Below are 27,822 nucleotides of genomic sequence, written 5' to 3'. Positions count from 1 at the left end.
TCGATGATCATATTCATAGACAGTCTTCCCCCCCCCCCCCCCCCTCCCTTTTTCTTTACTTAAATTTTGTGCATAGTTTGTGCTACATGAGTTGAAAATCTCATTAAGAATCAAAATTGAGTTGTTATACGTAAATATATATAATTAGAAATTAATAAATCAATGAAGGATATACTTTGGTGAATATGTATTTACGTGTCACGACTCAAACCGGAGGGCCACGACTGGCACCCAAGACCCTACTCGGCTGAGTGCCATACTACTATTCCATCCAGGAGTCACAACTTCTCCCTTATCGTTAATTCAAAGAAACCCTTTAGTCATGATAATATCTTTTAAAAAAATAAAGCATAAAAACACATCGACCTACATGGTCGCTTTACACAATTGTCGACTCCTTGACGCCCTATCCACAGGACACTGTCTGCAAAAGTCTCTAACATACACGAGATGCCATAACATAAGCACTCTGACTCGGCAACACTCCGAACTGAGATGGAGCTCACCAATCCAGCTGATAGCCTGGGAACATCCTATAGCCAACGTCTTCTACTCATCTGTATACCCCTGCGTGGCATGAAACGCAGCACCCTGAAGAAAGGGGGTCAGTACGAATAGTGTACTGAGTATGTAAGGCATGAATAACATCACAATAAGAAGCATAGAACATAACGGGGGATAAAGATGACTCGTACATTTGATTGCCTCTTAAGGCGGATACCATACATGCAACTTTAACCTTTTTAAATCAATGTGTACATAAAATCATAGAAGACATCTGAAACGTTTTAATGAATGTGCAAAGATAAATTAAAACATCACGTCACCCCCTGTCGGCTGTGCCGTATATATATATATATATACACACACATCCCAACAAAGGTCACAGCGTCACCCCCTGTCACCTATGCCATATATATACATATCACAACAAAGGTCACAGCGTCACCCCCTGTCAACTGTGCCATATATATACACAACAAAGGTCACAGCGTCACCCCCTGTCAACTGTGCCTTATATATACATAACACAACAAAGGCCACAGCGTCACCCCCTGTCAACTGTGCCATATATACACAACAAAGGTCACAGCGTCACCCCCTGCCAACTGTGCCATATATATATACAACAAAGGTCACAGCGTCACCCCCTGTAAACTGTGCCTTATATATACACAACAAAGGTCACAGCATCGCCCCCTGTCAACAGTGCCTTATATGTACATGAAGAATGAAAATGAGTGTAGTGCATATTCAAAATGAAATAATAGAACTTTGTAATGTCACAAAATAGCCATATGCATATATTATACTCATGGCATGCATAGGAGTTCAAATAGAAGCTATCGCTGTATCTCACCTTGAAGGAACAATTTATAAGGTGAGATCAACAACAATGAAATAAATCGAGAAGATCATGAAATAGTTTAACATTTTCATATCATCGTTGAAATCATAACTTGAGGCCTTAAGCATAAAATCATCCTCAACGTAATTCTCATAAAAACATTCTCATTTTTAACGTCATAAGAAATTTTAAGAGTCATAAACTTCTAGCTTTTGAAATCAAGGAGGTTATGGAACACTTATGGAATCATACCATAGGAATCATGCCTTTGAAAGAAAGGGACGAGCCTTAACATACCTGAAATTTCACGTTGCAGCTTTTCCGCCTATTTCCGGTTTCGAAATCTACCTATAAGACCATTCATACTATGGTTAGGCTCACTGTTATATACATATCCTAGACCTTCAATTTAAACCTCCTTAAAATCTGCTGAAATTCGGGTAGCACCTCCCCTGTTTATATGCCTAGCCCGAAATCACAATCCAACAACCACCACCACCACCACCAACAACAACAACAATACCAACATCACAACAATATTATCAACACCAATAGGCTCCATAAAACATCCCACACGATGTTTTCCAATTTCTCAACTAACCATAACAATATCCACAATACCATAATCAAGGAATTATATTCAATTTGATCTCAAATTAATCCAAAATCTCCTTTCAAATTCATTCCATAGTCATCATCTTCACTTTAATAATTTGCAACTTCTATACTATGATTATCTTCTTTTATAGGATTTGCTAAACCTTCAAATCAACTTAACCATGAGAAATAGGATGGAGAACATACCTTACACTAGAAGAACTTCACCCCACTCAACTTTTTCCAAGATTAAATTTATCACAACATTAAGTGGAGACAAGAACAATCCTTCTCCATGACTTAGCTTGGGGTTTTGGAGTTTAATCCTCTTTTGTGATGGTATAGAATGTTTTGGAATGGTGGAGAGCCTTCAAGAATATTCTTGTAGTGGAGAGAGAAGTGTGAAAAATTCTAGAGAGGTGTGGAGAGGTTAGGGGAGTTCTGGAGGATTATGGAGTTGAAGAAAAGATGACTAAAATGAAGTGTAGAGGCCCTTTTATAGGTGCCAAATTTGGATTGGGCCGGGTCAAAACATAAGTGGGCTTTTAAGTGGATTTTTCCAGATTCCCGCCTAGGTTCGGGTTCCACTGACTGTCCGTTTTAAAATGCCCAAAACTCCCTACTCCGATGTCGGATTGACGAACGATTTGTTGCGTTGGAAACTAGACTGGATGAACTTCATTTTAGGCTTAACACCTTAAAACTCCTCATATACCCGGAGATATACCACTCCAAAGTTGACCCAAAATTCTGTCCAGAATTCTGCCAAATTTTTTTTCCAAATTTTCGACAAACTTATTTTCTTCGCTTTGCTTGGTCCCGGAATCTTCTAAAACTCTCCATACATGATATTTATCATTAATCATACTTGATAATGGTCATGTCCTTTGGTTTCAAGGTTGTCCTTCCTGGTTACGACTTACGAGATCGTAATTCATCCTTTACTTCATTGTTACGAACTTCCCATGGCTTGCACCTTCCAAAACTTCATGGAATATCTCCGACAGTCCATCAATATGGTGAAGTATGTGGCATGCTCATGCTCTGAGAATGCGAGGTGTAACATTACGGTAGGGTTTATCTTGAAAAAAAAAATTATCTACTTCTGCTTCTGTTTTTTCAAGAAATAGAAATTTTTAGCTTTTCCCCAACCGCAGAAAATTATTTCTGCTACTACTTAAAATAATTGGACTCCTCAAATTTTCAAATGAATAAAGTTGCTTTTTCTTTTTTTAAAAAAATGCTTTTGGCTTCAAAACTGCTTGGCCTAACGGACTCCTATTATACTTGGAACAATTAGATGATTGTCCAAATGAAAAACGACATTTGAACTATCCTTAAAAATACCCTTCATCCACACCTATTTTTCTAAAAATACCCTTCTTTCACCTATTTTATCTTACTTTTACCCTTAAAATTAACAACCCTCTCTTTATTATTATTATTCTGGAAAAGGGTCAAATATGCTCCTCTACTTTGTTTTATTGTTTGTCTGTGTTATACTTTTTGGCCATTTGAGCCCCTATCGTCACACAAACTTTTAAATATAACCTTACTTTGAAAGAGACGCCACGTGACATCGTCTGAGAGAAAGAACCAACCCAATATTAAATACTCATGCTCGCCCATAACCCTCCGGACCCCCACTACAAATTAAAACACCCTCACGAATTAAATAGCCGGAGGAAGGATGTCTTTAGCAAAATAAATGGTGAAGGGTATTTTTAGACCTTTTCGGATCTCCGTGGGATTCTTGGCCCTTTTCCGTTGTCCAAATTTTTACTATATTAGAAGAGCCAGTCAATCTAGTGGATCGACATGACTGCTTCTAACCAATAATTTTCAAATTCTGGGCACTATTAATTTTTGACAACATTTACCTTGGAAATAATACATTATTTTCACCTTTCCTTTCTACTTGGTTCTGAACTCTTCTAGATCTTCTTTTCATTATTTTCTTCAATAAAAAATGTGTTACTAAATATTTAAAAGATTTTATATCTATTAATAAAAATACAAATAAACTACATGGTTAAAGTGAAGGAAATTAATACTTATAGTCACTATATTCTATTAAGTACGTTGTGTTCATTTCTTATTAATAATTTTCGAAATAAACGTGTTTTAAAAATGTTTATTTTCTATTTTAATCAAATGCGTGAATAAAGAGATTCAAAAATATATTTATTTTGTTAAATTTAATAAATAAATACACAAAAGCTTCTTATTTATAATTTTAATTTACTTTTTAATAATTATATACATGGCTGCTTCTAGCCAATAATTTTCAAATTGTGGGCATTATTAACTTTTGACAACATTTACCTTGGAAATAATACGTTATTTTTCACTTTTCCTTTCTACTTGATTCTAAACTCTTCTAGATCTTCTTTTCATTATTTTCTTCAATAAAAAATGTGTTACTAAATATTTAAAAGATTTTATATCTATTAATAAAAATACAAATAAATTACATGTTTAAAATAAGAAATTAATACTTATAAGTACTATATTCTATTAAGTACGTTGTGTTCATTTCTGATCAATAAGTTTCGAAATATACGTGTTTCAAAAATGTTTATTTTCTATTTTAATCAAACGTGAATGAAGATATTCAAAAAAATATCTTTTTTGTTAAATTAAAAAAAAAAACACAAAAGCTTCTTATTTATAATTTTAATTTACTTTCTAATGATTATATTTTAATATACTTAGTTACAGATATATCTCATAGGGAATGCAGACATAGAACTTTCATTATATAGGGGTATAAGTGTTTGATTTTACAATATAAAGGGTGTATCCAAAACTGAGTCTGGTGTATCCAAAATTGAGTCGTTATAAGTTCATACAATGGTACAGTTAAATGTAGTGAAAATTAACAGAAGAAATTAAAAAAACCAAAAGGAGGAGTAATGCAATTTGAACCTTTCACTTCAATCGTGAAAGACAAGAAGCTCATCAAAGCTAGCTCAACCCATTGTATCTAATAATATATGACTATAGCAAATATTCGAATTGATTGTATTATAATTGTATCTATATAATAATATTTTCATAATTTTGTTACTAAACTGACTCAGTTTTCGTGTTGGGCCGTTCTATATAGTAGTTTAATTAGAAAAATCAGTTACCCATTTCATTGACTTTCACCTACCAACCAATAAAAGGAAAGACAAATATAGCAACTATTGCTTCTGTGTTGTATATAACAGTCAGTGCCAAAATATATTGATCCCAAATCAAAAGTTGAACCAAACAATGGCAAACCATAGATTTCAAGGCCTAAAATGGTGGCAAAAATTGACAAGAAAAGAGTGGACTATTGCAGCAACTTCACTTTCTATTCTAATTTTAACACTTTCTTTAATTTCCCACTCTCACAAATTCTCTAATAATTCAATTACATCTACCAATGATTGGATACCCTTTACTCCTTTAAGCAATGCTCAACAAAAATCTGCCTGTAATTTTCTCTTTAATATGCTTTTCTTGGATTTTTTTTTTTAAGTGTATTTGGATATGTGGGTGAAAATTGAGTTTTTTGTGAAAATTTTGCAGTTTGTTTAGATGGAAGCTTACCTGGGTATCATTTGCAGAGGGGTTTTGGATCTGGGTCTGATAAATGGGTTCTTCACATTGAGGTTAGTAAGTTGATCAACTATTGGAATGAGTTAAAAAATGTCAATTTTTTTCTTGTTACAAAAAAGTATTGGAAATGGTGCAACAAAGTTACTTTTTCTTTATATATATTTTGTAATAGAAAAGCTACTTTACTATTGCTATATCACACAAAATATACTCTTAGCCGGAAAATGTATTATCGATATCAATTTAATGACGTGGCGCATAGTGTTTGAAGCCAACAGATAAAAAACATTAAACTTAATCAACAGCATACTAATCCCACAGGTGGGGTCTGAAGAAAGTACGATGTACGCATACCTTGCCCTACCTTTTGAGGGGTAGAACCCTCACACAACAATGCATTACCAAAACAGGTTTGAAAGAACGAAAAAATAACGATAGAACAGTGACAAGATAGACACAACCAATGAAGCAACAAGTAACAATACGCATACCTTGCCCTACCTTTTGAGGGGTAGAACCCTCACACAACAATGCATTACCAAAACAGGTTCGAAAGAACGAAAAAATAACGATAGAACAGTGACAAGATAGACACAACCAATGAAGCAACAAGTAACAATACGCATACCTTGCCCTACCTTTTGAGGGGTAGAACCCTCACACAACAATGCATTACCAAAACAGGTTCGAAAGAAAGAAAAAATAACGATAGAACAGTGACAAGATAGACACAACCAATGAAGCAACAAGTAACAATACGCATACCTTGCCCTACCTTTTGAGGGGTAGAACCCTCACACAACAATGCATTACCAAAACAGGTTCGAAAGAAAGAAAAAATAACGATAGAACAGTGACAAGATAGACACAACCAATGAAGCAACAAGTAACAATAAAAACGAAGTACAAGACACTACGCAAGTACTAAACAGTAATACTACTACTAATAAAGAGAAAATGAGAAGAGGAGACTAGCCCCCTGTCCCTCCCACATAAAGGCGCTAGAACACTCGGCTATTTACTAACCTAGGTCTGATAAATGGGTTCTTCACATTGAGGTCAGCTTCATGTCCAATTAACTTCATCAAGTTGCTCACTAACTAAAATAAAATCTGTCCCTTGTAATTGTTAAATTTAAATGGAGTGGTAACACACTTCAACATAGTATCCAAATAGGTAGAGGTATTGAGTTAGAGTCACATTGTTCCCAACAACAACAACATACCTGGTGTAATGGCTCTGGGAAGAGTAGGATGTACGCAGACCTTACCCCTGCCTTTGTGAGGTAGAGAGGCTGAGTCATATCGTTCCCGGTAACAAAAAATATTTTCACAAAAAAAAAAAAAAAAAACAGCCTGCAGATGTGATATGTCAATATTCTGCTTTGCCGCTTTTTCTCTTATTTGTTGACTGTGTTTTTGTTGATCTTGCATTTCAGGGTGGAGGCTGGTGTAACTCAATAGAATCATGTTCTTTTCGCCAGACAACAAAATTGGGTTCTTCAAGGTTCATGGAGCATGAAGTTCAGTTCTTTGGGATTTTGAGCTCTGTCCCATCACAAAATCCAGGTACTTAACAGTGATGATGGTTTAAGAATTGACTTTTTGATCTTTATCAAAAAGAAAAGGAAAAAAAAAAGAAAAAGAATGTAACTCCTTGATATGTCGTGTTCAATGATTGTTATCATCATGATCTTGCTACAAAATTTTCGTTATGCTTATAGTTGTGTTATCTTAAAGATTGGATCCTCCAGTGTTAGTATCTACAATAAGAAGACATCAAATTTGCAAGTACACATAGCTCATGATCATTTTATGTTTTTCTGTTGCCAATGAATTAAACATCTCCACAAATTCATGTTTGGCAAGAGAAATAACAGGAACTTAGTTACTTGAATCCTTTTTTGTTTTTGAATCTCAATAACTACTACATAGTTTTTCTTTTCTTCTTTCTAGGAGAACTAGTTTCACTATTGTAAAAGACTGTGTAGTTATTAGTATTTGATCTTCATTAAGAGTTCTTAAGTACTTGTTTGGCCAATTTGACTTTATTCAGATTTCTTTGACTGGAACAAAGCCAAGGTACGCTATTGTGATGGCGGATCCTTTTCTGGACACCCAGACAGTGAATTTAAAGTAAGTTCATGGAGAGTTTATTAAAGACTATGAAAATATTGTCCTTTCCCTGACATCCATCAAGAAGATGAGGGAAAGAAAGCATTTAGTATCTATGTTATCTATATCATTTATGGCAGAATGGAACAAAACTCTTCTTCAGAGGCCAGCTTATTTGGGAAGCCGTAATGGATGAACTCTTGTCAATAGGACTTTCTAATGCTAAACAGGTATTTTTTCTCTCTTTATCTCATTGAATTTTTAGTTTTTTGTTTCGGTAGATAAAATAATTTGCTTTGTTTTTCCCCCCTCATTTGTTCAGCTAATTTCTTTCGTTTGTTCTGAAGTATCTATCGTAAAAACTAACAGATACTCAACTCAACCTTCAAAAAGTGGGAAAAAGAAAAAGAAAAAAAGAGTGCACCATTCTGAATTATAGTTCTAATCAATACCATATCTTTCTAAGTGCACTAAGAAGGGATCACCGCTTTTTCTTCCTCAGAAAAAAAAGGTCGTTAGTGCTTTTATTGGAGTACTGGACATAGAAGTCCAACACTTTCACCTTTTTATGCCTAACCTTGCAGGCACTTCTTTCGGGATGCTCTGCTGGAGGTTTGGCAACTCTCATACACTGTGATGACTTTCGAGAGATTTTACCCAAGGATGCCAATGTCAAGTGCCTTGTTGATGCAGGTCTTTTCCTTAATGAGTATGTCTCCTAGATAACACTGTGAATATAAAAGTTCCAATCACTAATATATCTATTTCTGGATCTTGACTCTCAAACATGATTACTATACCTGTTCTCGGAAGCAGGTATATTCTCAAAGCTAGAATGTGATTTTGGAATTAATCAATTCTTTGGTTGTACATTGGAAAAGATAGCCAGGAAATAATGACATGTTAGCTAATGAATGAGCTAATATGCAAGCAACCGAGAAAAATAAATAAATAAAGGACCGTGCTTAAAATTAGGTAAATATATATATATATATATGCACATAGTTTTAAGCTTTTAAATAGTACTCCAAAAGATAGCCAGGAAAGGATGGAGTGTGAAATACTGAATGACCTAATATACCCACAACTGAAAAAAGATTAATTGAAGGTGCAAAGTCTCGTGCTAAAACCTTAATAATAAGTGAGGACTGGCTCAACATAACAGATCAGAATCTCAAACTGCAATAGTTGACAAAATTTCAATGAAGAGAATATTTGACTCACTGAGGCAGGAGGAAACTATGGAGCATCGTGGTATATTGATCATTTTGTACAAAAGGGGCAACCTTTTTTTTTTTTTTTTTCAAATATTGAGATTTCAGACTACAACAACAACAACATACCCAGTAGAGTCCCACAAGTGGGGTCTGGGGAGGGTGAGGTGTATGCAGACCCTACCCCTATCCTTGAGGGGATATAGAGGCTGTTTCTGATAGACCCTCGGCTCGAGAACAGGTTTGAAAGAAGAGCAAGAGTAAAAAGCAATGATGAAAATAATGCAGAAAGGAAAGTACTCTAATCAAATATTGAGGAAGATTCTTTTTGTCGAAAAGTTTGCAGTAAGATTTGTAAAATGAGATTGACAATCTCATTTCAATAAAGTAGAGGTGTACCCATTCTAAGAACTGTGTTAGGTTTCTTGAGCTTGTAGTCCAAACTTGAATCAACTGTAAGTCTATTATTGCTTTCACTATTTCAGAAAGGACGTTGCTGGAAATCCCACCATTGAGCGATTTTATCAAGATGTTGTTAACCTCCAGGTTTTTTTTCATATTTCAAAAACTAATTTTCTGTTTCAGATTTTTTTTTTTTTTTTGTGCGTGTGCTTTTGTTCCTTCTGTGACAGTGATCAGTCGTCTCAACATGTTTATTCCTTCTTCCTTGTAAGCTTTGGTCATATTCTGATGTAATTAATGATCCTCAGGTGTAATTAGATGGACGTTACTAAAGGATGTTGATGGAGAAATTATTGATGTAAGGATATGAGGAAAAGTTAATCCAAATTGGAATGGAATAGATGATACTGTTTCATTTCATAATTTGTTCCATATGACCACGAGAAACAAGAAACATGGAATAGAAATGTAGATGTGGTATTATGCCATTTTTATGTGCAAATGGATATTGTTGAATAGAAATCCCAAAAAGGGAAAAGACTGCATGAAGTTGCGTAAGTGATGCAATGATTTAAGGTTTTACTTTTGTGTGGAGAGGGGAACAAGGTGTTTTCCCTCATCAGTTGCACAAGCATCATAAGAACACATGAATATGAATGGTGAATTAGTTTTCTTCTTATTGGTTCTCTGCAGGTGATGGAACAATGTTTCTGCTGTATTGCCACTGCTTGATCAACAAAATATTGTTACTAATCAGTGGCATAATTTCTAAAGTGCTGTTTGAACAAATTACAATGTTTATGAATTATCTACCTATGATTATGAACCTGTTTCTTTATAGCATTTTCCAACTACTGTAGTTATCAGCTATTTATACGTGTAAACTGTTTCTTGATTGCATTTGTTCTAATTTATCACTCAAACCTGATTGCAATTCGGTCCTTCTCAGGGTGTGGCAAAAAGTTTAAAGAAGGATTGCACATCAAGATTGGAACCCTACAAGGTTTCCTTTTTCCATTTATAGTGGAAAGACTAATATGTTTCTTCTTTTGCAATTCGCTTTTTCTCTTCTGTGACTTTATGTTGGCCTCATTCTCAGTGTTTTTTCCCTCAAGAATTTATAAGCAACATAAAGACCCCTGTTTTCCTTGTTAACCCAGCATATGATTTTTGGCAAGTAAGTTTTCAATCCATGTTTCAGCTTCTAGTTAATAATTTTTTTTTTTCAAATGCTCTATTAACTTAATGTTTATACTTCCAGATACAAAACATCTTGGTACCTGGTTCATCAGATCCACAGCGCAGCTGGGTCAGATGCAAGCTAAATATTAATAACTGTAATTCCAAACAGCTTGAAGTCCTGCAAGGTGAATACAGTGTCATAACAGTCCTCAGAAACCGATTTTCACTTTTCTCGCACTGGTTATTGCCTTTTCTCAGTTATCATCTTACAAAATTATTCAAAATCCACAGAATTCCGGAATTCTTTGATCAAAACGCTTGATGGATTTAGCCAAAATCCAGAAGGGGGAATGTTCATAAATTCTTGCTTTATACATTGCCAAACATGGATTACTGAGACATGGCATTCTCCTGGTTCTCCGAAAATCAATAACAAAGTAAGTTATCCCTTCATTCTATTTAAGGAAAGGGCCAAAAATACCCCTAACGTATAGGAAATGGCTCACAAATACCCTTCATCCACCTATTGGTCTAAAAATACCCCTAACCTATCTTTTTGGCTCATGAATACCCCTAAAACTATTTGGCTCATGAATACCCCTAAAACTAACACCTAAGTTTGATGGCTTTTTTCAATTTTAAAAAGCCACATGGCTTATTATGATTTGCTGCATATATTATATTATTTAAAAGTTAACCCCACCCATTTTTAAACCCAAACTCGCTGACCCGATTAGATTAAGTTCTCCTCCATTTTAATGAACTCGACGCTGAAACATATCTGTCCGTGTATTGAATCTGTGAGTTCAATTTTTTTGACAAAAGTAATCTGTGAGTTCCTGAGCCGATCTCTGTAGCTATTCATTATAGAACCTTTACTCGTAAAAGTCTAAGAATAGGATAGCAGATGTAGTGCTCCCTTTGTTTCTCATTATAAGTTTGATAGGAAAAATAATATTTTCAGACTAGAACTCTTCTTATCCCATTAACGATTTAACTAAGAAAGTGAAATTCTTTGGATCAATTACAATGACAGATTACTTTGTCAAAAAAATTGAATTCACAGATTCAACTACACGAACAAATGTGTTTCAGTGTCAAGTTCATTAAATGGAGGAGAACTTACCTTTAGAATTTTGTGGGTTTAGGGTAAAAGAAACGGGTTAGAGGGTTTGGGTTTAAAAGTGGGTGGGTTTAACTTTTAAATTAAATATATATGCAGCCAATCATAATAAGCCACGTGACTTTTTAAATAGAAAAAAGTCATCAAACTTAAGGTGTTAGTTTGAGGGGACCAAAGAAATAGGTTAGGGGTATTTTTAGACCAATAAGTGGATGGAGGGTATTTGTGTGCCTTTTCCCATAGGTTAGGGGTATTTTTGGCCCTTTTCTTTTCTTTTTATGGTCTGAAGGTAGTTCAAATTTTATCAGATAGCTTTTAGTAAGTTACCCATCATGTTATGGGTAAAAACCATACTGACATGTGTACACTATGCACTTAACAGTTAGAGATAGCAAAATGGGTAAGTGATTGGTATATTGATATGATCCAGATTTAGATTCAAATTTACTCTTTCTTATTTTGATGTATTAGTTGAATTCAGTCCAATAAGAGGTGTAATTGGGAGCTAAGTCATTGTGATTAGTAGTTAAGCAAATGCTAGCATCATTAGTCGAGTTAGTTGGGCTGTTAATTGCTGCACATGAGTCGCACATGTTTCCCAAATTCTGTTAGGATTTGAATAGTTGGCATAACCAACTTTCCCGCCCATTCGGTTAGCATATAATCTGAATTTCATTTCAATTGTAATCATTTAGTCAAGTAGTGAAATCTCAATATCAATTCTTCTCTCTCAAATTCACAACATCTCCATAGCTCCTCGAGCTTCAGTGCATCTATTCAGGATTGATTCTCTCATTCAATCCTTAGGAACACTCGGTTACTTTCTATAATTGCTCTTCAATCTCTTAACTCGTATCATATATAGAAAAGGTATTTAACTGTGATCCACCCTTTTACCCGTTCACCAACAGCGAAAACATTATGGTCTGTGAAAATTTAAATTGTTAGAAACTAAAGTAAGAGGCACTCGAAAAGTTAATAACATCTAACTTAATGTGCAGTTTGACCTAAAAAGCTTAAGTTAGATCTTCCTAGAGAACGGTTATGCTTTTTTTTTTTTTTTTAAAAGGTAACACTTGTATTTATCCAAAAATCAGACCTGCCACAAACAGTTACAGGTCTCATAGTTACAAAGGAGTATTCAGAAGATCTTCAATCTTGTAACAAAAACTTATATAGAACCTAAGACATCTATAAATGATTCTAGATCTTCCATATACTCCTGTTTACACCAAAAGTAGAATAAAGCAAGACAGTTCATTTTCATCTTCTGTAAAGAATTACACTTATTTTCAAAACATCTAAGGTTCCTTTCACTCCACACAGACCACCAGCAGCTTGGTATAATTCTCCATCTCTCTTGGCCAGAAAGGTTGGCATAACTATTCCACATCTCCAGGACTTGAACAATTTTCTCAGGCATTATCCATGTTAACCCTTTCAAATTGATGAATGAACTCCATATTTGAAGTAGTCTTGCAGTGAATAAAGAGGTGACTAACAGTCTCTGCTTCTTCACCACAAAAGAAACACCTTGGACTAAAATTAAAACCCCTTTTCATGAGATTTTCCTGAGTTAGTACAGCCTGCTTAGCTAGCAGCCAGACAAAACAAGAAGCTTTGTAAGGGATCTTAACTTTCCATATCATGGCTAGTGGTCAATCTGGTTTTTGGAAATGTTAGAAGTCTTGTATGCCTCTTTTACAGAAAACTTGCCTAGTCCTCCTTTACAGTTATGCTATATTTTACTCCAGATGTAACCGTAAACGGTGGGTTTTTGGCGAACCAGTTTGCTTCAAAGCCCTCTTGAGGAATTATCTTAGGTATGAACTGACATGAACGATATCAGATTTTTCAGGTCATAAAAAAAACAGCTACTTAAATATACTACAGTGACTTTTCGTCACCTGTACATCACAACCCTACCTATAACAGCTTATGTTACTCAGTGGCGGAGCCAAGATTCATATTAAGGGGTGTCAAAAAATGTAGATACGTAGGTACCCAGGTTTGAACACACGACCTTAGGAACTCTTTGTAACCCCTTAGCCAGTGCGCTAAGCCATCAACTTGAGTCAAGGGGTGTCAATACTGGTAGACATACCTATAAAATCAAAATTTCTCCTATCTATACAATGTAATTTTCCGGCGAAGGGGTGTCGGTTGACACCCCTCGGACAAGGGTAGCTCCGCCCCTGATGTTACTGCACTCTCAATGAATATATATATTCTGAATGTCCTAGCTCTGAGTAATAGCTATAATCTCTGTAGATGACATTTTATGACATTGTTCACCTATCAGAGACTTTTTAAACCAATCTTTCTCAAATAAAATTGTAAAAACTCTACCATTGTGATTACGAAGTCTTCTTATTCTAGCAATGAGTTTCAGATGATGTATTTCCTTTTAGCTATTTTCTCGAAACTTGTCTACGTCTTATCTACCTTGACCTTTTCAAGGTCTGAAGTCAATGAAAAATCGACTTAGTTTTGTGGCAAAGTTCTGTTCAGTCCTGGTCTTAAATGCTCTTCTATCAGTTAGTCTATGATAGTCATCTGCACACAGAGCTTAAGCTATCTTTCTTACAACTTGGTTATCTCGCATTCTTAAGACACACATTTAAAAAGATGTGATGTTTCCGAAGTCGTTTCAGAGTCTCTACTGCAATAAACTGAACTAACAGTTATTGATGATTATTTTCCCGATTGTCGAGCAGACAATTGCAGAGGCTGTAGGAGACTGGTACTTCAAACGTAAAGCAGCAAAACATATTGATTGTACCTTTCCATGCAATCCTACTTGCTATCACATGGATTTTACTCGAGGATAACAGGGCCTGTTGCTGCAAGTTTACTGATATCTTATGTTTGTGCTCTCATTTTACTCTACACCTTGTGGGAGATATTTATGGAAACCATGATTCAGGCAGATAGGATGAAGGTATGCAGCCAGAGTATTCTTGTTTTTCTCTCCATACTGTGAGCATTCTGGAATTGACGGTTAATAGTGAAGCTCACCTGCCATAATTTTTGCGCGGAGTTCATATCTGTAACTTTTTCCATTGTTGAAATCAAGAACTTTATTTCAAAATGATGTTTCTATAGTTTCTTTTTTGCCAGAGTTCCGTACATTTTTTCAGATTCCTTTTTTCTTTTTCTTTTTTGGTAAAGTAGCATCAAACATTTGCAGATTTATTAAGAGAGAGTGATTTTCGTGTTTACTTAAATTCTGTAGAAACACAATGTTCAGCAAGGTAACGTGATTTTCTTTCCGTCTCTCTTTTTTTCTACATTTTGGTGATGTCCAATAGTCTGCTTGATCTTGGTGCCAAATAGGGGTGTACATGGACCGGGTTGGTTCGAATTTTTAAACACCAAACCAAACCAATTGTGTCGGGTTTTTAAATTTATACACCAAACCAAACCAATAAAATTCGGGTTTTTCAATCTCGGATTTTCTCGGGTTATTCGGTTTTCTCGGGTTTTTTTTAGGAATAGTCTTGATACAAAACATATAATTTTTACTTAAAATATTTCTTTAGTCTTAGTAAAATATAACTATGTAATTAAGGTGTTTCATAAGAAAATAACACAAAATGTGAGAAAAGTGATGACATTGTATTAAAATATTCAACAGAAGATAATAAAATCGGTTAAAATAAATATTGCTAATTAATAAGCCATAAAGAAAATGACCATAATCTAAAAATACTAAGTCATGCTAAAATAAGTACGGCTAATAAGTATTAATTACATGACAAGAAAAAAAACTTAAGTTATGTATTTTCACTCTCTAAACCAATTATGTAAAACTAAAGAATAGAAATCCAACATTATTGTCATTCCTAGTGGTAAATTGAATTTCTTTTTTTAGTATTAGTGTTGAGTTGGTTTTTGTTTGGACTTTATATGAGTTACTAACATCCATAGGATATAAAACATATTCACATTCAAAATTCTAAGTTCAAGCTTGAATAATATGATAATAGATAAAAAAAACTATGAAAAAATTTAAGAAATATTTATAAATTACATTACAAATAAATATTTTTATGTATAAATATTTTTAAAATTGAATACATGTAATGTCGGGTTGATTTGGTTCGGTTTGACTTTTTTTAGCTAAAATCAAACCAAACCAATTATGATCAGGTTTTTTTTTTCAACACCAAACCAAGTCAAACCAAACCACTAGTCGGGTTTTTTTTTCGGTTTGACTCGGTTTATCGGTTTGGTGCGGTTTGTCGGTTTACTTTGTACACCCCTAGCCAAATATTATTGTGGAACTGAAAAGACATAGATGAACATGATGTATCAGTTTATGCACTAAAAATGCATGATATGTTTTATTTGAATCATGTAATCATGGTGGGTAGGGGTGTACAAAGTAAACCGACAAACCGCACCAAACCGATAAACCGAGAAAAAAACCCGACTAGTGGTTTGGTTTGACTTGGTTTGGTGTTGGAAAAAAAAACCTGACCATAATTGGTTTGGTTTGGTTTTAACAAAAAAAGGTCAAACCGAACCAAACCAACCCGACATTACATGTATTCAATTTTTAAAATATTTTATACATAAAAATATTTATTTGTAAAGTAATTTATAAATATTTCTTAAATTTTTTCGTAATTTTTTATCTATTATCATATTATTCAAGCTTGAACTTGAAATTTTGAATGTTAATAAGTTTTATATCCTATGGATGTTAGTAACTTAAATAAAGTCTAAACCAAAACCAACGCAACGCTAATCCTAACAAAAGAAATTCAATTTACCACTAGGAATGACAATAATGTTGGATATCTATTCTTTAGTTTTGCATAATTGATTTAGAGAGTAAAAATACATAACTTAAGTTTTTTTTTTCTTTGTCATGTAATTAATACTTATTTTAGCATGACTTATTATTTTTAGATTATGGTCATTTTCTTTTATGGCTTGTTAATTAGCAATATTTATTTTAACCGATTATATTAGCTTTTATTGAATATTTTAATATAATATCATTGCTCTTCTCACATTTTATGTTATTTTCTTAAGAAACACCTTAATTATATAATTATATCTTACTAGGATTAAAGAAATATTTGAAGTAAAAGTTATATGTTTTGAATAAAGACTATTCCGAAAAAAAACCCGAAAAACTTGAGAAAACCGAAAATCCGAAAAATCTGAGAAAACCGAACAACCCGAGGTTGAAAAACCCGAATTTTATTGGTTTGGTTTGGTGTATAAATTTTAAAACCCGACGCAATTGGTTTGGTTTGGTGTTTAAAAAATCCGAACCAACCCGGTCCATGTACACCCCTAATGGTGGGTCTGAAGAGAGGTAGAGGTAGGCCGAATGAGTATTGGGGAGAGGTGATTAGACAAGACATGACAAACTGCAGCTTATCGAGGACATGACCCTAGATAGAAAGATTTGGAGGTCGAGGATTAGGGTAGAAGGTTAGTAGGTAATCGAGTGTCGTCTAGTTTCCTATTATTTCATTTACTTCAGTTATCGTATTATTTGTTGTTGCTAGTTATCTTTTCTCCATTATTTTCAATATGACTTCTTCTTCTCTACTGTATTTCCTATTCATATCTGATTAGCTCTCGGAAACAACTTCTCCACCTTCTCAAGGTGGGGGTAAGGTTGTGTACACACCACTCTCCCCTGACCTTACCAGTGGGACTTCACTGGGTATATATGTTGTTGCATTTAATCATGGTCAAGTAAATGTCTCTCTTTAAAAAAGTTGTATACTGAAAACATTTGTAAAGTATTACAGAAAAATAATTTAATTCTTAGCAAGAGATTTAGATTAAGGCAAGAATAAAAAATGGATGTCAAACCATAACCAATGAAAAAATTCCAACATCCTTTAGCGTTGACGCTGCAGAGGAAAATGCCAAAGTAAACAAGTAAAGCGCCGGAAAGCTTTAATTTTCCCATTTGAAATCTTTTACTATTTATCTAAAACCAAATAATCATTTTTAAAGAAGTGAAAATTTCAATATATTACAAGTGACAATTAGGTATTTCTTATTCGGGTTGAACTCTGCTCCACTAGTCTTTGCTCAAGTAATTATCGATGCATCTCCGGATGGCTGACACATGGACTTATAAGTATCAAAGGTTGGGATCACTTTCTAGCTTATTTTCTATTTTGGTTGTATTCTTTATAAGGTTCGACTTCGCTCCATTAATCTTTGCTCAAGTAATTATCAATGTACCTCCGGATAGTTGACAAATGGACTTATAAACATGAAAGGTTGGGATTGCTTTCTAAATTATTTTCTATTTTGATTGTATTTTTTTTATAAGTGTTAATGTTGAACAATAGAATCAAATTCAAAAAGAAGAAATAATTAATAAACACTGAGTAAATGAATATGATAAATATATAATTAATAGATTCAAAATTTTATATTACTTGAGCAAAGGCTAATGGAGCGAAGCCGAACCCTTCTTATTCACCTCTTGTAAATGGGGCAGTACCCTATAATATCAACAGTAGTTATATTTCATTTGTGGTCATTGGTCAAGATAAATAAAAGGATTGAATCTCCCAAATTATAATAGGACGGAGTTTTTCTCTAAAAATAATGTTTTTGTGTCCTTTGGTGGATAAAAAGCGACTTTTGTGGAACTTCTATAATATGAAAATACTAGTATGATTTAGGCTTAGGCAAAGCTATGTCATGGTACTTAGAATATAAATTTAATCCAACTACATACAGTATAAATGCCAAGCCAGCAAGTGCAAATATTTCAGGAGTTGGTTTGATCTTATAGAAAGTGGATGTCAGATTTGGTTCTTCCAATCTTTTAATTTGAGGCTACAGCCAATTAGGAGTTTCTTAAACATAAAATATGTGTTATCTCTCTGACTTTGCAATTTGCGCTCGAACAAATCCAAAATAATCCAATTGGGACCCTTTTCCCAAGAAATTATCCTAGAATTGATTCACTAATGCGTATACAAACCAAAAACCATGTTGGATAGGAGATGATGAAATCATTTTTATTTTGAAGAATCTTTAAGACTAGGGGTGTACAAAGTAAACCGACAAATCGCACCAAATCGATAAACTGAGTCAAACCGAGAAAAAAACCCGACTAATGGTTTGGTTTGACTTGGTTTGGTGTTGGAAAAAAAAAACCCGACCATAATTGGTTTGGTTTGGTTTTAACTAAAAAAAGTCAAACCGAACCAAATCAACCCGACATTACATGTATTCAACTTTTAAAACATTTTATACATAAAAATATTTATTTGTAAAGTAATTTATAAATATTTCTTAAATTTTTTCGTAATTTTTTATCTATTATCATATTATTCAAGCTTGAACTTAGAATTTTGAATGTCAATAAATTTTATATCCTATGGATGTTAGTAACTCAAATAAATTCCAAACCAAAACCAACTCAACACTAATCCTAACAAAAGAAATTTAATTTATCACTAGGAATGACAATAATGTTGGATATCTATTCTTTAGCTTTGCATAATTGATTTACGGGGTAAAATACATAACTTAAGTTTTTTACTTTGTCATGTAAGTAATACTTATTTTAGCATGACTTAGTATTTTTAGATTATGGTCATTTTCTTTTATGGCTTGTTAATTAGCAATATTTATTTTAACCGATTTGCATTAGCTTTTGTTGAATATTTTAATACAATGTCATCACTCTTCTCACATTTTGTGTTATTTTCTTAAGAAACACCTTAATTATATAATTGTATCTTACTAGAACTAAAGAAATATTTGAAGTAAAAGTTATATATTTTGTATCAAGACTATTCCGAAAAAAAACCCTGAAAAACCCGAGAAAACCAAACAACCCGAAAAACCCGAGAAAACCGAACAACCCGAGAAAACCCGAGATTGAAAAACCCGAATTTTATTGGTTTGGTTTGGTGTATAAATTTTAAAACCCGACGCAATTGATTTGGTTTGGTGTTTAAAAAATCCGAACCAACCCGGTCCATGTGCACCCCTATTTAAGAGTTAATAAGGCTTTTGTAGTTTTATTGTTAAAAAATATGCAAGGAGTATCTTTAGTTTACGATCAATTGATACTTGATAGTAGTGTGCATTTTGTACAATTTATGCCAATAAATTAAGCTCAAATGGTATGATTCAAATTTTAATAACTTTTAAATCTTGCATTTGTTTTTTGATTTTCTAACCGGTGGTCGAAATGATGGATAACTATTATTACTGAGTTCAACTCAGCATTTTCGACATGGAGGGTGTGTGCATATATATTGTTTCAAAGATTTAAGCAGTTTAGTGATAAGAATATAAAGGTTGCACCAAAAAAAAATTAAATTTTGAATCCATTTTTGAGTGTTCGGTTCCGTCTTCAAACCTGATTAATCAGAATTCGCGTCGGAGAGTCCCGGTAGTAGAATTGTTAGACTAGGTTAGAGTTCCACATTTGTTGGGAAATGGACTAGTGATTTGCTTATGGACTTAGGCAATCCTCTTGAGCTAAGCTTTTGGGGTTGAGTTAGACCCAAGTGTAATTACAAGGATAAATTATTATTTTTTCTTCCCTATAATGTGCATAATTGTAAATTAAAATCTGAAAATTTGATCTGTGATCTTTACAATAAGTAATGTGTACTTCATCTCATTTATTTTGCGCTCCTGTTCTTTCCTTTTTATTTATACTGAAGAGTTGGAGACAAGATCCTTCATCGATCACTTCTTTAGTTTCAATAGTGAAAATAGAAATAAAAATAATTAAATTGAATAACTTCTTAAATGGAAATTTCAAAAGATCTTATGAATTATCCTTTTCCCTTGTTCAGCAAATTTCAACTGTAATTTCGGTCAAAGTTCAACCATCCACCCGAAATTTTGGATCAATTAGGAACATGCAAAAATCATATAACATATACATATACAATTGTAACTCTACGATTTTTTTTTCTTTTTTCTTTTTTCTTTTGCCTATTTTCATAGGTGCAAGAATATCACTATCACTCTGCTAGTACGTTCCAGCCAAGGTATTTTCCAGTGAGTGATGGATGGTGATAGTCAAAAGATCAAAACCAACTCCTCTATACTAGTATACTTTGAACATTTATTTATTTTCAGTTTGTGTTGACAGTTCACTAAATTTTTAAAACTCTATGTCCAGTTCATGATTCATGATTAATGTCACGAGATACTAGAGTTGCCAAAACCACAAGTAACTGAGCAATAAATAAATCTTCAGTTTTCACGTAGCTTAAGTTTTCCCTCCATGTTCATGCATCTCATCTCATAATCGCAACGTTTTCATATTTGTATGGATGAAATTGAAACCAAATCAAATCCTTTTCCTTTCTTTTGTTTTTCTTCCCTTATATATTTTATTTATTTATGCTCTTTTTTTCTTTTATGTTTTTTCATCTGATGTCTTGTATCCATTTTAGACTTGATTAATCTGAATTTGTGCCGGAATTTGTTTATGATTCAATCATTCGGTACAAGAAACTCACTGACCTGATTAAACTAGACTTTTTTCGATAGGTTCACTAAGGGAGATGGCTCCCTACCAATAAGCTATGGAGCTAGAAGGCAATTTACAATCCTAAACCCTATATTTGTGTTGTATAATTCACTAAAATGTACATATTTCAAATTAAAAAAAAAATATATTATTCTAAAATTCAAAACTCATAAGGTTTAAATTTGGACCCACCTCTGCCTATCAAAAAAATTCATTCCCCGGTGCTCTAATCTATACGTTTGATTAATAGGGAAGAAATCCAATTATCTCACCACACCTCTTGATCATTCTTCCGTTTATATTATCAGCACTGACCATTCACAACCAAAAAAGAGAGAGAGAGAGTACTAAAAGCAATGCTGGCTAATTATGTAAGCTTTTTGTCTGATATAGCTTTGGCCTTTGGGTCAACCACTTACCGTGTTGTTTGTTTCTTTCTAACAAGTCATGCTGCGTAGTAACACCACATTATTACTAGTATTTGAAAAAAACATGTCAGGTTCTACTGTTTTTCTAACTATATTTATCTACTTTCACAATTTTTCATCTGTCACAAACTATGACTCATATTATATGGCTGTATTATTCTCTCTTCTCTCTTTCAGTGGATTGGATTAGCGAAAGAAAACGCGTAGGTTTATTGAATATCAAGAACTTAATTGGCTATGCATGGTTATAGAAAATCGTGTGCTAAATTATTATTTTTGGGGACAATCATGAGCTTAATTGACTATCTCCATTTTCGGCCGACTACTTTCCATTTATGGAGTACAAGAGGATTAAGTAATGAAAGTCTTCCTCAACTGGACAATTATAGTGGATCTTGAAATTTGAATTCCAAGAGCATTTGGTCTAAGTGATCTTTCGAGGCCTTTCAATAAATGAACACAAATTAGTAAACTGTGCTGTCAGATTGTCTTAAAGTATTTAATTTCAATTCAAAGTTTCCACAAACTAACCAGATTGGTGATGACCAATTTTTTATTTTTATAACAATACTGTTTGGGTCAGTTTGTACGCATTTGAGCTGTTTTGGCCTGCATCTACTACCTCTTATCAACACAAGTATTAATATTCTAATAACAATATCGTGTGCGTCAGTCTGCACGCATCTTGACTATTTCGTCACATATCTACTACCTCTTTGTCAGCACAACTACGAGGTCAGTGGTAGAGATAGGATTTTCATCAAGGGAATTCAAAATATAAAAAATGTAAACACACCAAGAAGTCTAGTGAATTCAACATCTAATATATATATACATACATAAAAAATAAAAAATAAAAATACACCTTATATACAAAGTGTAATTTTCCGATTAAGAACCCCTTTCACCCCTGGCTCCGCCCAGCCTACTGATATTTGAGCCCTGATCTCTTACGACAAATCTAGACTTGTCCAAAGGGAGTCGATTGACACCCCTTCACCGTATACGTTAATTCTATGTATATATACTAATTCCCTTAACATTATATATGTACTTCATCATATTTTAAATTTCATTAATGAAAATCGCAGTTTCGCCACTACTGATGTCTCATGATTTTCACCAGTTTCGTAATCATTGGTGATGACCAATATTAGGCAAGTTTAGTTAGACAACTTGGTCTAGTAGGATCATTCATGATTAGACAATGAGCAAAAGTAAACGAGGAAGCTGTTTGAAATGGTGGACAAAATCACTAGTATAGTTCAAGCTTTCACCAACAATTAGTTGTTATATTTTGAATTTATATTCCCCCCAAAAACATATGGATATAGGAGTGGCAAAAGAATTCCACCAGCACTTCTAATTCCAACCATTCCCTCTTTGTCATTTCCGTAGCTTTTAACATTATGCCATACATTATCCTAATACCTTGATTCCTCCCGGAAGATTCTTATTGGATAACTTATAATATGTTTCAAAAAAGTAAGTACGAGATTTGTATAATCTGAAAGTAGACCAAAAGTATGGAGAAAAATAAACAATTTTCGACCAATCGGTCGAGTCTATTTTGAGGCATCAGCTTGTGTGATGGATACACCTAGGAATATATGTACAATGAGGCACAATATTCTGTTTACAGATATCCTAAGATATTACATTTGATGGGAAAAAGGGACAACTTCTTTGGCGCCTTTTACAATCCCCTAGCAACAAACATCAGTTGGGTAACAAAAGTTAATGAGCAAGCTAGTCTTGAATTTTCTGAGTGTATTCTTTTTATGTAGATAAGGGCGACAAAAGTCTTTTTTTTTAGAGACAAATCGGAGCAACAAAAGGCTGAATCTCAATGGATCGTGGCTGGAAGGCCACTCTGTGCCCCACTTACAATATCCCACAAAAAAGTCGTCATTTATACAGTTGATTTACACAGATGATCTCCATATCCTTCCTTCGAACGATATAATGATAATCGAGACATCATCGTGGTACTTCCTACGATCCCCTTGTGGTATATCAAGCAACTCGTGGAAGTCCATGCCTGCAAAATCGGAGAACAATTTTTTTTTATTTTGATTTCTATGAGAAATTAATACTCATAAATACAGATATTTACCAGCTTTCTTTGCAGCTCTAAATAACACTTCTTCAACAAGATGTTGGGCGGGATCGCCCTCGGGGAATATAGACATGAAGGTCTCAACTTCAGAGACTGCTTCTTCATTGGTAAAGTATTGGTAGAGTCCATCGGATGATAAGATCAGAAATCTGTCTCTTGGGCTAAGTCTGTGGTGGTATACTGATGGTATACAGTTGATATACGGCGAACTTCCAACGTAGTCTATTCTGAAGACCCCTAGAAGTGCATTATTCCATTTGGGCTGTCAAATAACACAAGCAGAAATGACATTAACATGACGACAAAAACTTGTAAATAGACTGATAATTTCAATGAAGTTGGGCATGTCACACATTGTTATGACTTATGGTCATAGACACGAAAAGTGTAACATAAACGTTAAGAATACCTGTTTAAGAAAGCCTGCACCAAAAGCTCGAGTAACGTTTAATGAACCTTTCACTCTATCATTTTTAATAGCAGAAGTATCACTTGGATGCTCACTTTTAATCCTAAGAACTTCCTGCAACAATTGACAAGACCAGTATGAGAATTTTTCTACTATGAAACAGCAAAATATTGAATTATTTGTTCAATGGCTTATGTAGATGTACCTCTTTAACAGATGTACTATGGTCCATAGTGAGTTGACAAGAACTAAGATTGTGTTTTCTGTCTGAATCAACTCCATAAAGTGCATCAATGCTATTTCGACTCTCCTCTATTATCCGTTCCAAATTACCAATTGCACAATCGGGTTCAGGATTTTGAGCCAAAACTGCTCTACTATCTCCAACATTCATCAAGTATACATCCTTGCCTTTCATCAACATCACTAAAACACAAGATCCCATTAAAGCTAACTCGGGGCTCTCGCTCACCGTCGTGTCTGTTATCTCCAAATATGATGCCTCGGCTTTCCTCAGTGCCTCTGATAACGCCTTCAACACATCTAAATGGTGACCTCCTGAATTGTCCAATTTCTCCTTCAAATTCGATTGATCAAATTCCTCGTTACACATGAGATTTTCGGTGGTTTCTAACTTGTCATTCCATAGCAATCCTTTGAGTTCTTTGAAGACATTTGAGTAAAGATTTTTCAATAAAAAATCAGTAGCATCAGGTCCATTAAATCCATCATAAATCCCAACAAATACCCATCCATGTTCCTCAGAAATCACTACATGCACTCTGTCTTCCCCAGCTTTCCCCTGAGCCCACTGCAGATTTTGACTTCTAATTAAGTCATTATCCACATCATCTCCATCCAAACTGTTTTCACTACTCAAAAGATTGCCATTAATTTCATTATTCTTCTCTCCTAAATTCATTTCTTGAAACCCCAAAAAAGAGCTTGACAAAACTTTCTTTAAATTCCTAACCAAATCCCATTTACTAGACTCAGGTTTGTACCTCTGGAGCTGATGATCATACTGATTGTCCAACGGGCCTGAGGTGAAGCTCCGCTCTATTGGGCCTGAGAGGAATCCCCTCTCGATCGGGCCTGAGCCCGAGACAGAAACTCGGGGAATAGGGCCCGAACAGACTGAGGGGATTGACCTCCTGGGAATTGGCTGAAGAGGGAAGGAAGAAAACCACTGAGAACTCTCAAAAGCCGAAGACTTCTCAATGCAAGTATTGGAATTACAGACGTCCACGAGGGCGGTGGAGAGAGGCGTAGTGGACGTGTTGGCTGAGATAGAGGCGCCAGAGATGGTGCGAAACGCCGTTGTGTGGCTGGTGCTGGAGCTGGTACTGGAGATAGTGGTAGTGGTGGAAGAAGAAGAGTCGTCTAGAAAAGGATGATTCTTGGATGATGAATCATGCAATATGTAGCAAAAAGAATGGCCTAATCCTTTGTCAAGACTATCATATAGGTCTACACCAATATCGTGGCGTCTTTTCGATATTTCTCCAACATCTCCTGCAAAACAGAACTTCAACTTCCCAATACTGTTTCCCATTTTCTATTTGATAAGTTAAAAATATTCAAGCAATTTTTCAGTGAGGTAGATAGACGTCCAATCTTGTAGCAGCTAGTTGCTCGTGCCTAACCAATTGAGGAGGACATAAGTTAGATATTTCAAGAAAAAAACAGAAACTCTGCTTCAAGGAAACGGATAAAAATAAAGATAGTAGTACTGCATAAACAGCTTGAATTGTTATGGAGAAACACTATTTGAAAGTGAATAAGAATAAAGCTGCCATGAGAGAAGTGAGGAATATAAAGATTGAAATTTGAAAGTTTATAACAGGTGGTGTGGCTTTAGCATTTAAATTCGCAAGAAGAAGAGGAAAAAAGTGGATAGAGAGAGAAAGAGAGCCAAAAAAGCTTAGGGGAGTTGACTTTGCATACATGAAAGTAAGAATATTAGTTATTGTACTTATTACACCTTCCGTCTCAGTTCATGTAACACTATACAATAGGATACGAATACAGAATATTTTTAAAACATCTTAAACAAATTGTAATATATAATAGATAGAACTACTGTATTGGATGCTCCTTTGGGTGGGAAGTTCACTATTTTCTTACTTTTGTTTTTATAAATGTTTAATTTTTCTATGGATTCATGGGGAAGGAGTAGGAGAAATTAAGGGCGTTGACATTGACTTTTTAAGCATGTATTTAATATTTGGGAGTTTTTTCTAGCTTAAGGCTAAGGTAAGCTAAAGCGTGTGGGTGTTTGAATAAAATACTACTTCCTCCGGATCAAAAAAAAAGTTTACTTAGTCATTTGCATATCCTTTAAGAAAATACTAATTCTTAAGTAAAAATAGTTAATTTGACTAAACTATCCCTAATTAAATAGGCATTGAGATTTAATCATATAACACTTAATAGAGATAAATATAAAAAAATAAGATTAATTCTTTTTTGATTTGCTAAGTGAATTTTTTTTATAAAAAAAAAAAAAAGTTAAGTCGACGGAGGGAGTAATATTTATGGATTAAAGTCAAAAGGGCCAACTTGAGAAAATTGAGAATATAAATGTATAATACTATATGATGGGGCCAAAATGAATAATGATTATATAGCGGGAGAAAGCAGCATGCCAACTGGTGAACTGGGAAATAATATTGGGTGCCACGTTTACAGGACAATTTAAAGCCAGCTGGCTAGCTTCTTAATTGGCTCGGTAGATCATAGTTATAGACTAGTAGCTTGACATAGATTTCCTCTCTTCATCATCAGGCTAATAATGTCGTTTCTCTTTCCCTTTCGTTACAAGTTTTTTTAAGAATTTAATTAAAATTGGATCGCACGTTGCAGGGTCTATTTTGAGAGCAGCGCTTCCAACAAAATCTTTTCTATTCCTAAAATTTAAATTTGAGATCAGTGTTTTAAAAGGTAATTTTGGGACTCGCGCCCAGGGCACATGCAAAGCGCCCTTGGGCTCACGTGTGACCTGAGGCATAGTTTTGTAAGGCTTACGCCCTAAGCACCTAATTAGATGCCCTAAACAAGGCTAACACCAATGTCCGGGCTTGCCTAGCAATTCTTACACAAATTATGTGTCAAATATTTCTTAATTAACACTGTTGATCCTCATATACTTTAATAAATGAATAATGCTTATAGTTTTTTCATATATGGAAATAAGAAAATTGAAAGCAACTTAAATAGCAAGTCATAATTTTATATATTTAGTATTTGAAACACCGTGAGGGTAAATATCACTTAAGTTTTCTTTTAAGAATACATAGTCGAATTTTACATATTCACTTGTTGTTGGTCGTCATGTTTTTGTCCTATGCCTCAAAATTATTATATTTTATTATTTTGCAATTTGAAAGTAATTTTATTTTTCTTCATGAAGGAGTGTTGTTTTAATTATAATACTGATAAAGTATACTAATTATTTTCTTTTAGGGAGGTAAATTGCATTCTATAAGAGCAATATATTTTTAAAAATTGTAAGTCTTTCTTGTTTGAAAGTTAAGATGTTAGAGTTGATTTGCTTCTCATAATAGCTTTTATATCATTGCATTATTTATACTTGTAAAATCATGTTAGAAGTTTTGTTTTCTATGAGTTTCTGTAATTATGTTTTTAATTTTTAAAAATTAATAATGTTTCTTTTATATAGTTCTTGTGTTATTATACTATTTTACTACATTGAAAATTTAAAAATCCGTGGAGCTTACGCCTCGTCCTGTACTAAGTAAAACGCCCTGCTTCACGCCTCCACCTTTTAAAGCAT

General features: G+C 34.0%; 2 protein-coding genes across 2 annotated transcripts; one reads left to right on the top strand and one right to left on the bottom strand.

Annotated features, from left to right (window-relative positions):
- Positions 1-5,098: 5,098 nt before the first annotated feature.
- Positions 5,099-14,849, top strand: LOC132606857 (pectin acetylesterase 5-like). The gene is made up of 12 exons (XM_060320518.1): positions 5,099-5,411; positions 5,507-5,589; positions 6,975-7,104; positions 7,592-7,671; positions 7,791-7,880; positions 8,235-8,359; positions 9,350-9,410; positions 10,216-10,269; positions 10,366-10,443; positions 10,528-10,633; positions 10,740-10,885; positions 14,289-14,849. Exons 1-12 carry the CDS (start codon positions 5,207-5,209, stop codon positions 14,400-14,402), a joined length of 1,272 nt encoding a protein of 423 aa, XP_060176501.1. The 5' UTR covers positions 5,099-5,206; the 3' UTR covers positions 14,403-14,849.
- Positions 14,850-23,029: 8,180 nt separating this feature from the next.
- Positions 23,030-25,958, bottom strand: LOC132606856 (probable protein phosphatase 2C 4). The gene is made up of 4 exons (XM_060320517.1): positions 24,232-25,958; positions 24,027-24,140; positions 23,615-23,879; positions 23,030-23,539 (listed from the first exon to the last, which is right to left on the bottom strand). The coding sequence occupies exons 1-4, from the start codon at positions 25,579-25,581 to the stop codon at positions 23,424-23,426; spliced, it is 1,845 nt and encodes a 614-aa protein (XP_060176500.1). The 5' UTR covers positions 25,582-25,958; the 3' UTR covers positions 23,030-23,423.
- Positions 25,959-27,822: the final 1,864 nt, after the last annotated feature.

This window comes from Lycium barbarum, chromosome 8 (genome assembly GCF_019175385.1).
Source record: "Lycium barbarum isolate Lr01 chromosome 8, ASM1917538v2, whole genome shotgun sequence".
NCBI lineage: Eukaryota > Viridiplantae > Streptophyta > Magnoliopsida > Solanales > Solanaceae > Lycium > Lycium barbarum.
Note: the sequence above shows the minus strand (reverse complement) of the source record. Positions and strands in the feature narration are given on the sequence as shown.

Bases quoted from the DNA above. Each gene is read 5' to 3' on its own strand.
- LOC132606857 (XM_060320518.1), top strand. From the start codon at position 5,207: ATGGCAAACCATAGATTTCAAGGCCTAAAATGGTGGCAAAAATTGACA. The intron at 10,634-10,739 runs GTGAATACAGTG...CAAAATCCACAG, and splicing joins ACAGCTTGAAGTCCTGCAAG to AATTCCGGAATTCTTTGATC. The intron at 10,886-14,288 runs GTAAGTTATCCC...ATTGTCGAGCAG, and splicing joins CTCCGAAAATCAATAACAAA to ACAATTGCAGAGGCTGTAGG.
- LOC132606856 (XM_060320517.1), bottom strand. From the start codon at position 25,581: ATGGGAAACAGTATTGGGAAGTTGAAGTTCTGTTTTGCAGGAGATGTT. The intron at 24,141-24,231 runs GTACATCTACAT...CAATTGTTGCAG, and splicing joins ATAGTACATCTGTTAAAGAG to GAAGTTCTTAGGATTAAAAG. The intron at 23,880-24,026 runs GTATTCTTAACG...GTTATTTGACAG, and splicing joins GTGCAGGCTTTCTTAAACAG to CCCAAATGGAATAATGCACT.